Source organism: Gorilla gorilla, chromosome 5 (genome assembly GCF_029281585.2).
Source record: "Gorilla gorilla gorilla isolate KB3781 chromosome 5, NHGRI_mGorGor1-v2.1_pri, whole genome shotgun sequence".
In the NCBI taxonomy this organism is placed as follows: domain Eukaryota; kingdom Metazoa; phylum Chordata; class Mammalia; order Primates; family Hominidae; genus Gorilla; species Gorilla gorilla.
In genome coordinates, this window is record NC_073229.2 from 171,492,639 (window position 1) to 171,505,072 (window position 12,434).

A 12,434-nucleotide genomic window follows, 5' to 3' on the forward strand; every position below is an offset into this window, starting at 1 on the left:
GATGGCAGTCACAATTTAATGGTTAACCCAAGCATGGGAAATCAACCACCCTACCTTTTTTTTTTAACTGCCTGACAGTACAGCTGAGATAGCTGAGACTATAATGATAAGCTTTTTGAATGTATTTAGCCTTCATCTTATAATTTTTCTGGCATGTGCCAGCTTTTTATAAATAATTTTTCTCAATCCACACAATAATCCCAGTGGGTTAGTTACTACTGTTTCCCTGTTTTACAGATAAGGAAACTGAATATAAGTAATGTATTTGTTGGTACACAGCTAATAAATGAGAGCAGGATTTACACCCAGGTAGCCCCACTCCGTGGTCTGTCCTCTTAAACACTGTGCTGTGTTATCTCTTAATACAATTTACAGAAAACTAAAGGATTCAAAAGCAGATTCATGGTGTGATTAATAACCAGATGATTTGGTTATGGCCCTGTTCTATCTACACAATAATCTGGAAAAAAAAGATTAAGTTCTGTGTTAGAGCCAGATCATGGATGCCATCTTGGTAACCATCACTCAAGTATAATATAGTGTCTGGAAGTCTACCTTCCTCAAAGACTAGACTCAAAGGAAGGATAGCTGGAGCAAACTCTGGAGTACCCTAGCCCATCTACCCAAAGCCTAGCTTCATAGTTTATTTCCTGATTGAAAACTAAATCAGATGAATGATCCTGACAATGACCTTGATCTTGCATAAGAAGAGCAGCCTATAAAAAAATAGTTTTAGTCTTGTGAGTTTGACAGCAAAAACATAACAGAATATAATGTAATTGCAGCATCCACAAAGAAAGCTTCATGCATGTAGTATGTATGCATATGGTAATTTGTTTTGCCTGTGTATACCTTATAAATTTTTATTAGTAAAATCTTGATTACCAACATTTTCAAAATCCATAGTTTTTCTGTACTGCTCTAAATCACTTAGAAAATAAGATAGGTTATCAATTTTTTATTTACTTGTTATTTGTTTTACAAAAATTTGACAGTATAGAGTTTCACAAAGCTTTTTGTTATTTTTAATTTATATAAAATAGTCCTACAAGGCATATCTTTGTTAATGTATGAATCAAATTTTTCATGATATCCTTATGAATAAAATACAGCCTACATGCTAGCATTGTTTGATAAATTTGAAACTACATGATTAACCTTTTCTGAAGATTATTCTATTTCATTATGGTTTTGTTTCATGCTAAAAGTAGATTTCTAGCTGGAACCCGTAGTCTGTGACCTGGCCTATATCCAATTTTATTACTAATTTTCTTATGGAAGGAATGATTACCAAATTCCTTCTGGTTACATGAAGTTGTGAGGGGAAAATAATACCAAGGATAAAAAATAATGACTCAAAATTATGGTTACTTAAATGAGTGCTTTGCCAAAAACAAGTAGAAATAATAGCTTCATTTATTGGGCACCTCCTAAATTGTAGACACTATACCAGGTATTTTTTTATGTGGTATTTATTAATGGAGGGAAAATTATATTTCCAAGGTTACTTTTATCTCTCCAATTCTGAGTTAACATAATTATTTAGGTAAGGGTTAACTTACTTAGCAAAAACTGGAATAATTTTTGAATTCAGTTTAAATGACAATAATGTTCTTTCAAGTGCTGTTTTTATTAGTTCTCTTACACATGAATCTCAGTGATTCCTTTTCTAAAGTGTTCCAATATAACTAAAGTCTTCTCTTTGTTGTTTTATTCTACATCACTAACTCATTAACTCACACAATTTTAAAGCAGTTCTAACACCTTTATTTTTCAAGAAAAGAAATTGAATGTCAGAGAAGTTAAGTGACACATCCAAAGTAATGCCCCATGGTAGTGACTTAGGACTGGAATCCAGGCTTCTTGAGTCTTATTTTACTATGTATAGCATGTTTCACACTTCATACTCAACTATCTGCTTTTTCTTTCTTATGTGATTGCTTTTTCTTGTGTGTCTTCTCAATTCTTTTGTATCTACAAGTTAAAAAATAAATTCACAAAGGTTCATTTAGATTTGTTGCCATATGAATGAAAAAGTGTATATTAAGTCGTTTTTTAAGTTATCAAATTCTTTTATTCATTGTAAAACTCAAAATAGTGCTGGTGTTTCTACTTTACATTCCCCAGTATTCAACCTGAAACGTGGCTATTGAATTTGTAGAATTTAGCTTTTATATTCAATCCACAAGATGGCTATTGAAAGAAGAGACGCTCAGTTTGAAAGGGATGATTAGTAGTGTACAGTGATACCATTTTTACAGGTGATTTTAATATTTTCTATTTTGAAAGAAAATTATTTCTTGCCCTTAATTGGTCAAGAACTAAATTTTATAGGCAGATACTTCAAAATTATTATATGAGTCTGAGTACTAACAAATTCTTTTTCTTTTTTAGAATGAATAAAAATTGGAAAGTATTGGCATATTGTATATTTAAATTTAAATTTTATTTTTGAATGCATTTTCTGTCAAATTTCTTAATGTGCTGGAAAGTCTGTGTTTCATATTCCTGTACTTACTGTATGTGTACTTATCCCTCTATTGAACTGTCTTTTTTTACATTAAAAGGATATGCAATGACCTTTCTAGAAATAAACTGTAGTTTGCTTCCTAGCATAAAGAAAATTAGTCTGAGTTAGTCACATTACTGAAATAAACCTTTGTCAACTATTATTTGAACAAAACTATAAATGTGGCAATTTATGTTCTGTCATTACTTATTTTATTAGTTTGTTAGGACAGCCACCACAAAATACCACAGACTGGGAGGCTTAAACAATTCGGGAGGTTAGAAGTCCAAGATCAAGGTGTCAGTGGGTTTGATTTCTTCTGATGCCTCTCTCCTTGGCTTGCAGACAGCTGCATTCTCATTGTATCCCCACATGGGTTTCTGTGCAGAGTACAACCCTGGTATCTGTGTATCCACATTTCTTCTTCTTATAAGAACCAATCAAATTGGATTAGGGCCCAGCCTAAGGGCATCATTTTAACTTAATCAGTTCTTTAAAGGCCTGTCTCCTAGTATAGTAGAGGAACTGGGGCTTAGGGCTTCTATATATGAATTTTGCAAGGATACAATTCATTCCATAACACTTACTGTGTTAGGTTTATGTAATACCTTGTATTCGGTACAGAATTCTCTTTGAGATGTTGCAAAGAGTTTAATTATGATGTTATTTAGACATTAAGTTTTATGAATGCTTGGAAAGCAGATGGGTCAGGAAAAAAATTGAAGACAAAAGCTCTGGGAGTTCAAGAATGAAAAGAACTTGGTATAGTCAAGTCTTTACTAGACAAGTACTGATATCTTTAAAGATTTACCTCTATTTCAGGTAATAGATATAGATTCTATGGGTATTTCCAGAAGTCGTCTTTTTGATTAACAGGTCTGTATTTAATTTGCCCTCTTTTTCACTTTATTTCTTTTCATTTGTGAAGAAATTCATCATTCTATATAAGTAAAATTCCAATGACAGTTTTGGTTCATTTATTCATTGCAATTATTGATTCATTGTGTTTATTAAACACACATTAAATGCTGGAAACAGACATATATAGAGCGTTTACAAGATAAATTCTGTTTCTGAACTCCTGGGATGTTTTAGCATGGGAGATAGACATTGGTATTATTAGTTCTAATGGCTACTAAAATACATACGATACGTGACAAGAGAGTTTCTACTTCTTGGTTCCACTTTTCTTCTTGGATTCCTTACTATATCCTGCAAACTTGAGTTTTAATTCATTTACTATCTCAGTTGTTTTATTTAACACAAATACATTCCAACATTATCCCTTTCAAGAGAGTAGTGTTGGATCTCTGCCTGTGGTGACAAAAGTAATATTGTCATTTTATTCTAATTGTTGAAACTCTCAGTATAAACAAAAATCAACTTGCTTTTATGACAGCTTCATCAGTCATAGTTCTTTTTACCTTTTACCTTTACGTTATTTTTTACTATAAATTTCAGATTCTAAAAAGTGAAGTTATAGTTCTGTTTTTCTTTCAAGAACGCCTGTTTAGAAAAAAGATGTGGACACAGTGGGTAGAAAAACTAAAGGGAAATTACAAAACATCTGTTTAATTTGCTTCTCTTGGACATCATACATCTTTTCTTGGTATTGAAATTTGCATTGCAGACATAATTATTGTGATCAGGTATAACTTCATTATTCCTACTAAACAAATGCAGCTCTTTACTGTTTATACAACCAGACAGTTTGATGTCCTTATTCAGGTTTATAAGAAGAGAGCAATGACCCACCTTAACAACCTGCCTACACTCTCTGAGACTAGTTTTCCTCAGACTGAAGAAACCTTCTGCCAGAGGCAAGGGTTGAAGAATACACAGTGGAAGAAGAAAACAGAAACAATGTGTCTTTCAATAACTCATCCAGATTGCATGCTTTCAGTTTGAAGGTCACAATAGAAGATGAGTAACTTCAAGACATGAACAGAAGTTTCTTGATAAGTACAGTGAAACGAGCTAGCTGGGTAAATGAGTTTCATAAGTGATTCTGGGACTCCTGAGAATTAGAAATATGAACATCATAAAATTGTTGGACAAAGTCTACAACCGCATCATCACAAAGTTATACCAGTGTACAGAGTACAAGCCAGGAGGACCGATTGACTAGAGGTTCTCCAGAGATGGGTCTGCCTCTTGTAGTGGTCTTGCCATCAAGGAGGTTGGCTAAACAGACCTGAAGCGAGTATATTCCCCAGAAGTCACAAAAATTGAAAGATACACGGCCAGGCGCAGTGTATAATCCCTATAATCCTGCCTATAATCCTAGCACTTTGGGAGGCCGAGGTGGGTGGATCACTTGAGGTCAAGAGTTCGAGACCAGCCTGGCCAACATGGTAAACCCCGTCCCTCATAAAAGTACAAAAAAATTAGCCAGGCATGTTGGCGGGCGCCTGTAATCCCAGCTACTGAGGAGGCTGAGGCAGGAGAATTGCTTGAACCCGGGAGGCGGAGGTTGCAATGAGCCAAGATTGCACCACTTCACTCCAGTGTGGGTGACAGGGTGAGTCTCCTCAAAAAAAAAAAAAAATAAACTTTTAGCCAGAAGTTCAACTTTAGGCCTTAGGTTTGGGACTTAGCAACCCACTAAAAACAACTATAAAAATTGGTCAAAAGATACAAGCTTAGTATTTCCAGGCATTGAACAGCAGGCTTTCCAGGACTGTCATCCTTGAGAAAATGGAGATACATGAGGTGAGCCCCAAGTTTCTCCCACCTTTCTGCTCAGCTTTCTGCGACAGAGCACGTTCCCGTTGCAGCACAAGTGGAGCTGCAGTATCAGAACCTAAGGAGGCAGAGAGTGGAATTCTGGGTTGCTGGCATGACTGGAATATTTGCTAGAGAGGAGGAACTGCTCCAAGAGGTCCTAGAAGTCTCTGGACATTCAAACTAGGTCCTGAGAACTGTATATTTTAAATACTTGCATTGGAACTGTTTTAAACCAATGATCTCAAGTCTTTGTCTTAAGTTAGAAAAAGAAGGGCAAATTAAATGCCAAGTTAATAGAAGGAATAAAATAGCACAAAGTAGATATCAGTGAAATAATACATAAATAATAGAGGTAAAGAGTTTTCAAGGATGAAGGTGAAGAGTTTTCAAGTATGAAGACAATAGGCAGACATTTCTAACCATGAAAGAAGCCAAGGAATACAGCAGTCGTTTTTAAAAACTACCTCAAGATGAAAGTTCCACAATTAAGTACTATAGCAAAATAACCCAAGAGATGGAAAGCCATGGTAGGAAGATTGATGTTGATCTTTAAATCCATTTAAACTTAAAAGCTACACTAAACCTTTGTGCAAATTGTGATTATAATATACAAGTTTTAAAACTTATAAATGTGAAAATAATATAACTAATACAAATCAAGAAGAAGGAATGTTTGATCATAAAAGGAAAAGAGGGCTACTTTCCTGATCTTTCATAGCTGAGAGCCAATATTTACTGTCTAATAGTTACAGAAATATTTCAACCTCTGAATGTTTTACACAATGTATTTTCCTATTCTTGGAGCTTTTAAGAAAAGATACATCTCATAATTAAAAAAAGCTTGAAATATAGTAGTTCCTTTAGTTTCACTTTAGTTAGATGTAAGGAAAAGCAAATGTTTATTGTATTTAAGCATATAGTATCACAAGTGTCTGCAAATATTTATTAGTGGCTATCTGTATACAAAGAACGATATCAGATGGATGTTCAATTAATTTAATGATTATTTCTGGTTAGCAGGATGTTGGGTGATTGTTTTTAATGTGTACTTTTCTGTATTATTTGAATTCTTTATAATAAGAATGAATTATTTTTACAAAAACAGTTTAAAATTTTAGTTTAAATGTTAGTAATGACATTATATCTGGTTAACAATTGCTCTCTGAAGTTTTCCCAGCTTTACACTAAAGTATCTATGAAATCAAAGAAAAACATGGACATTCAGTTTCAGCAGGAATTAGGTAAGGATATGTGATCACAACCCAAGTCAACATTGCCACTCAAGACAAAGCCTTGGTAGATACTGCACAGTTCTTCTGCCTGCCACTTACAAGCATTTAGATAGATGCCTCTTCATGCAAGGGAAAGAAACCCATTACAGACATCCTAGGATTTAAATCCTTTCCCTCCCTTCCTCCCTCTCCCTCACGTCCTTCTTCCTACTCCCTGCCCCCACCCTGTGAAAGGCATGCATGCAAAATAGACAAGATTCAGAGGTAGATAAGCGATAACTAGTTAACATTTCAGATTTCTCAGCTGCACTCAATACAGTAACAAAATGGACCAACTTCTTAAGTTTTGAGGGGATATAGTTGTGAGCAAAACTTTGACATTTTACCAAAGTTACATATGTTTTTCTTTGTTTTCGTCTAAACAGTTTTTGTAATATTATACTTAATATACCTTTGAAAAAATACTAAAGGCACACTTCAGAGCTCCTTGGAGTTGGGGGAGTAGTACTGGCATTAATTTCCTCCTATAAAACTCTATCCTAAGGAAATCCAAAATATATGCAAAGATTTATGTACAACATTTTTATTCCTGTGTATACTGAAAAATTGGAAAATGCCTAACTGATTCATAAGTGTTCATATAAATATGCAACCATTAAAATATACTGACAGTTAATGACATTAAGAAATGCTTGTTTTAATAGTGAAAAGCAGCAGGATACAGATTTCCTTATATAGTTGATCTCAACTATGTAAAGAAAAGTGGACTTTTAAAAGTGGTAGGAAATATGCAAAAATGTTGCTTCTGACTATGGGCATTAATAGTGACCTTGTTTCTGTTTCTTTATTCTTTATTGTCCAAATTTGCTATGAAAACACATAATTCAAAATAACTCAAAGATAAACGTGTAACATACAGTAAGAGAATATAATCTGATATGGCCCTCTGAATCTGTTAATTAAGAGGATACATATTTACATTCATTCTGTGCATTGAAAAAAAAATACAAGCTTTAAAATATTTTCAGGAAGAAGCTAAAAAACATTATCCTGAGTTTAAGACACCTTACACAAGAGTTGATACTGTGATTTCATCAGTATATTGTTGTAGAACAGGCAAAACTGATCTGTGCTTAAAAAGCATTAGAGCCGTGGTTATTTCCGGAAATGGGACAGGGATTGATTAGGAAGAAGCATGCATGTCCTTTTTGGGGTGAATGGTAATGTTCTTTATCTTGCTTGTTCTAACGGTTTGAGTTACAGAGGTGTATATATTGTCAAAACTCAGTGAATATACCTTTAAAATTTCTGCATTTGTGTGTAAGTTTTACATCAAAAGAAAATATACTGTTAACCAAAAAAGAAATGTTTGGGGAACATCTTGTTTTGTGAAAATGTACAAAGTCTCTTGCTGGTTTTGTCTCCACATCCCATGGTCTTAGATTAAGTGTTCTAGACTGAGATAGGGTATAAATCCCATGTACTCCAGTTGACACCTTGTGCCTACCTTTGTGAGTAGTACATACTACATTTTGGAGTTGTTTCATCTAATGTGAGCTCCTGGGAGGCCAGAAGTATATCCCTGCCCTCTGGCACATTCCAGGCATATGCCCAGTAGATATTTAATAAATGAATATTCACACCTCCACATGTAACAGGTTTTTCTGTACTCATGGAAGGCCTTAACTCTGTATTTTTAAATATTACTTGATAGCTAGAATTAACACAAGTAACAAAAGTTAATCTTCTAATGTTGTGATTTCAAGTTCTGCATTCAAGGAGATTGCTTAAAATTTTATCCAAATATAATAGCAATATGGCTGAAGTATCTGTCAAAGTTGGTGTCCAGGTTGCAGATATCCACTTGCAAAGTGTTTCGGGAGAAAATAATAAATTGACTATATTAAAATTTATATGACATTTATAGTAAAATTACTCTATTCAAAAATCTTTCCAGTCATTTTGTGTGTGATGTTAACCTCAATAAAAATGTTGAAACTAGACTAACTGAGAATTATTTGGAAAGCTGGTTAGTTATATTTAGTATTTTTTACATAATAAAGAAATGTAAAATAGTACTAGAAAAAAACTTTTATTCTATGGGAGAGGTTAACTTAAATTTTTAAGAATACTTGAGCTTATATAAAATTTTTTTAGTAGAAATCCTAAAGATTAAGATCAAAAGCGTGCGCCTAGAAAATTCAGAAGGAAATTTTCTGCTGGTATATTTTTTGGCAGCAATGTATGTATAGATGGTGAATGAAAGCATAAATATGTTAAATAAAAATTCCTAATTGATTAAAATATGTATTTAACATTTAATGTATTCAGAGATGAATTTGTTACTTTTATAAATCACTGAAGTTATTACTCTTCTTTGTTTAGCCATATATATTTAGTTTTTGAAATGAACTTAAAAGGTTGAGCTTATTATAGTGGTGCATTGCATTCTATACTTTTGTCCTAAATTTTTTTTATGGTTTTGTTTTAGTTACTTAGAATTTTGCCATAGAATTAGAATGAAGGAACATTAGGTTATTTGCAAGTATAGTAGTAGCTCAACTGTATAGTGTTTTACATTTTATGAAAAGTTTATATTTCACCTTATTATTAACAATAAATAATAACATTTATTAAATCATACTATGTGCCAGGTATTATGCTCAGTTCTTTGCTTATGTCATCTTACATAATCCTCACAACTATCTATCCTCATATTACAAATGATGAAACTTGAAGTTTAGAGAGGCAAAGTGATTACTAAGGTTACACATGTAGTAGTTAGTTAAAGTGGGTTTGAACCTAGGTTTCAGCTGATTCCAAACCCAGTCCTAACCACTATACTTATTCTTCCACGTTTATTGAGGCTTGTTCACAAAATGTTTTTGGTGGGCCTAATTATATAGACATACTGGGATTAATAGTTTTGTCTTGGTTACTACCATGAAGTTGCTTAGTGTCTAAGGACCTTGCTACTCAAAAGTGTGGTCCACAGACCAGCAGCATCAGCAGCTCCTGGGAGCTCATTGGAAACGTCTCTTAAGCCCTAGTCCCAGAGGACAGAATCAGGGTGTGGATTTTAACAAGATCTCCATGTGACTGGTGTGCACATTCAGGTTTGAGAAGCAAAGGATTTAAAATAACTTGATCAAATCAGAGTAGTGATGTCTAGAGAGGCGGCGTCCATATCATATGATTTCTATCTAAAGGAGTTACCTTTAGACTGTGCCAAAATTATTTTCTACATCTGATATCATGCACATTGTATAGATACTACTTATCAGTCTAGGTATATTGCACCTATGATATGTGATGAAAATCTCTGGATTTTTCAATGTGTAATGTTGCCTTTTGGAGGACTGTTTTAGAGATACAATATTTTCTAATTTTAAGGGTATTGGATTTCAAGCACAAGAACAACCATGTATGTGACATCAACTAACTGCAGATGTTATTTGGCCATTTTAGTTTTGTATTGCATTTTCTTTTTTAACTGAAATTTTTTACGTTGGTGAAAATGGGGTGACTTTTATAAATTTAACCCATTCTTGTTTGCTAAAGGATACTAATTAAGTTAATGAAGCTGAGAAGTGAAAATTTGATGTCCCTTCCAACCCCCATTCCTTCCCAGTCTGCCTAATGCCTCTTTCCTAACACTGGATTTGTCATTTTTTTAGATGTGGAAGTCATGTACTATGACTGGATTTCTCTTTGTTTACATGGCGCCCTTATGGACTAGCAGGGTCTGTGCTTTAAATATCTCCTAACAGTCCAAAATTTAACCTAATATATTCATTCCTGTATTAACAAATGCTTTTTGAAAATTTCACATAGGAAGCACTTTTCTTTTACGCATGCACTACCACTAACGTAATAGATATAGTTGAACAACGCCTAACTTTAAATCACTTTGTAGATTAAGACAATAACTGACTTTGAGGATGGAAAGTGGATTCCAGTAAGTTTATACATTCATTCTTTTTCCAAGATTACAGAAAAATGCCTGTGGTTTGCATCTTATGTAAATACCGTAGTTTTAGATTATGCATGATCTTACTTTGTTTTTCACTAAAATGTAAATAGAAGAGTTAACTTATATCAAGGAGTGGTTGAGTCAGATATTGTATAATGTAATCAAATACTTAAATTTGATTAGATATAAGTTTGGCCTATAAGCTAGAAAGTAACTTAAAAAGTAATGAACCCAGCCAGGCACAGTGGGTCACTCCTGTAATCCCAGCACTTCGGGAGGCCGAAGCGGGTGGATCACTTGAGGTCAGGACTGAAACCCCATCTCCACTAAGAATACAAAAATTAGCTGGCAGTGGTGGCTTACATGTGTAATCCCAACTACTCAGGAGGCTGAGGCGGGAGAGTCCCTTGACCCTGAGAGGCGGAGGCTGCAGTGAACCGAGATCACACCACTGCATTTCAGCCTGGCAACAGAGTGAGAATTTGCCTCAATTTAAAAAAAAAAAAGAATGAACCCAGTAGCTATGAAGATGATGAGCTGGAAAGATTTTATATCACATACCCAAACTTAGTCTTAGGCCTCTATTCTCTTTATCTGCAACACCTTTTTTCTGAGAAGTTACTGTTTCTCACTCAGAAAAGCCTAACCCTTTCCTGTGAGCCTAAGAAATAATTAAAAGTTAGAATTTAAAAGGCTTCCTTAAAGTAAAAATTTTAAGTACAAAAAGATATTACATCAAGTAAGTAAAAACTTTTAAAAATGGCCAGGCATGGTGGCTCACGCATGTAATCCCAGCACTTTGGGAGGCCAAGGCAGGAGTTTGAGACCAGCCTGGGTAACATAGTGAGACCCCATCTCTACAAACATCCAAACTAGCCAGGCACGGTGGTTACATGCCTGTAGTTCCAGCTACTTGGGAGGCTGAGGGGGGAGGATCACTTGAGCCCAGATGATTGAGGCTGCAGTGAGCCTTGATCGCACCACTGCACTCAGCCTGGGCGATTGAGTGAGACCCTGTCTCAAAAAATTAGAAAATAAAAAGTTGAAAGGATTTACTTTCCACTCCTAATATTACTCATCTTTTATTTATCTCGGCATCTAGATTTAGTAATAAAAGTATTCACTTCTATTTTGAAAATCAGTTGATATTAGTATGAATCAAATATTCTTCAGAATTTTAAAAATGTCTTTTATTTTTCAGCAAAGATGTCAAGGAAGTTAAGCTTACCTACTGACCTAAAGCCTGATTTAGGTAAGTAAAATAAATATTCAAAATAATTTAACTCCCTATAATGGGAAGACAAGGAAATCAGAAGATTTATAATTACTGTAAGATAGTCATTGGAAAGCAAGTTTAAAATGACTAAGATGCTTAAGGTTTAAACATTCTTTGGAATAGTCTTTAGAATGCTATCTGTAAATTTAAAATGACAATTATAATACAAATTCAAGCAAACCACAAGAATATATTTTCTTAGCCCTCTCATACTTTGTCTGAACAGAACTTAGCATAAGATTGAATTTGTGCAATTTTAGATTAATTTTTATTAAAAGTGGTTATATCCCATTTAACCATGTGAAAACCTATTTTGAACTCTATAAAATTATTTTTATACTAATGAAATACTTAATATTTAAAATAGATTAACTTTTTTCTATATTACAGTGAATCATAGCAAGAATCATCGTTACTAACTTTTTGATTATAATAAGTTGGGAAATATTTCTTCCACAGCACTTTCTGTGCAATTCATTTATTATGAAAGCAGGATGAATATATTCACACATTCATTTTGCTTTATATCTAACCCACAAACAGCACCTTGATATCCCATAGGGACAAATGACATTTCAACAAAGATAAAAGTAAGATTTCATGTAATACGTATAAAACATGGTATCTTTTTAAACTCATTTTTTATTTAAGAAATTTCTGTTGCCTTTAACTAAATAGGTATGATTGTGTAAGGATGATTTCACCCACCTCTATCTT

At 33.8% G+C, this 12,434-nt stretch overlaps 1 protein-coding gene across 9 annotated transcripts in view; it reads left to right on the forward strand.

Annotated features, from left to right (window-relative positions):
* Positions 1-12,434, forward strand: part of STXBP5 (syntaxin binding protein 5) — a 190,254-nt gene that overhangs the window by 141,154 nt on the left and 36,666 nt on the right. For all 9 annotated transcript variants that reach the window (XR_010134391.1, XR_010134392.1, XR_010134393.1 and 6 more), the window contains one exon: positions 11,643-11,693. Coding sequence is in view for 6 of the 9 variants with exons in the window: in XM_055392020.2 (XP_055247995.1) it covers positions 11,643-11,693 (51 nt within the window). In the remaining 3 variants the exon portion in view is untranslated. The remainder of the gene's footprint in view (positions 1-11,642; positions 11,694-12,434) is intronic.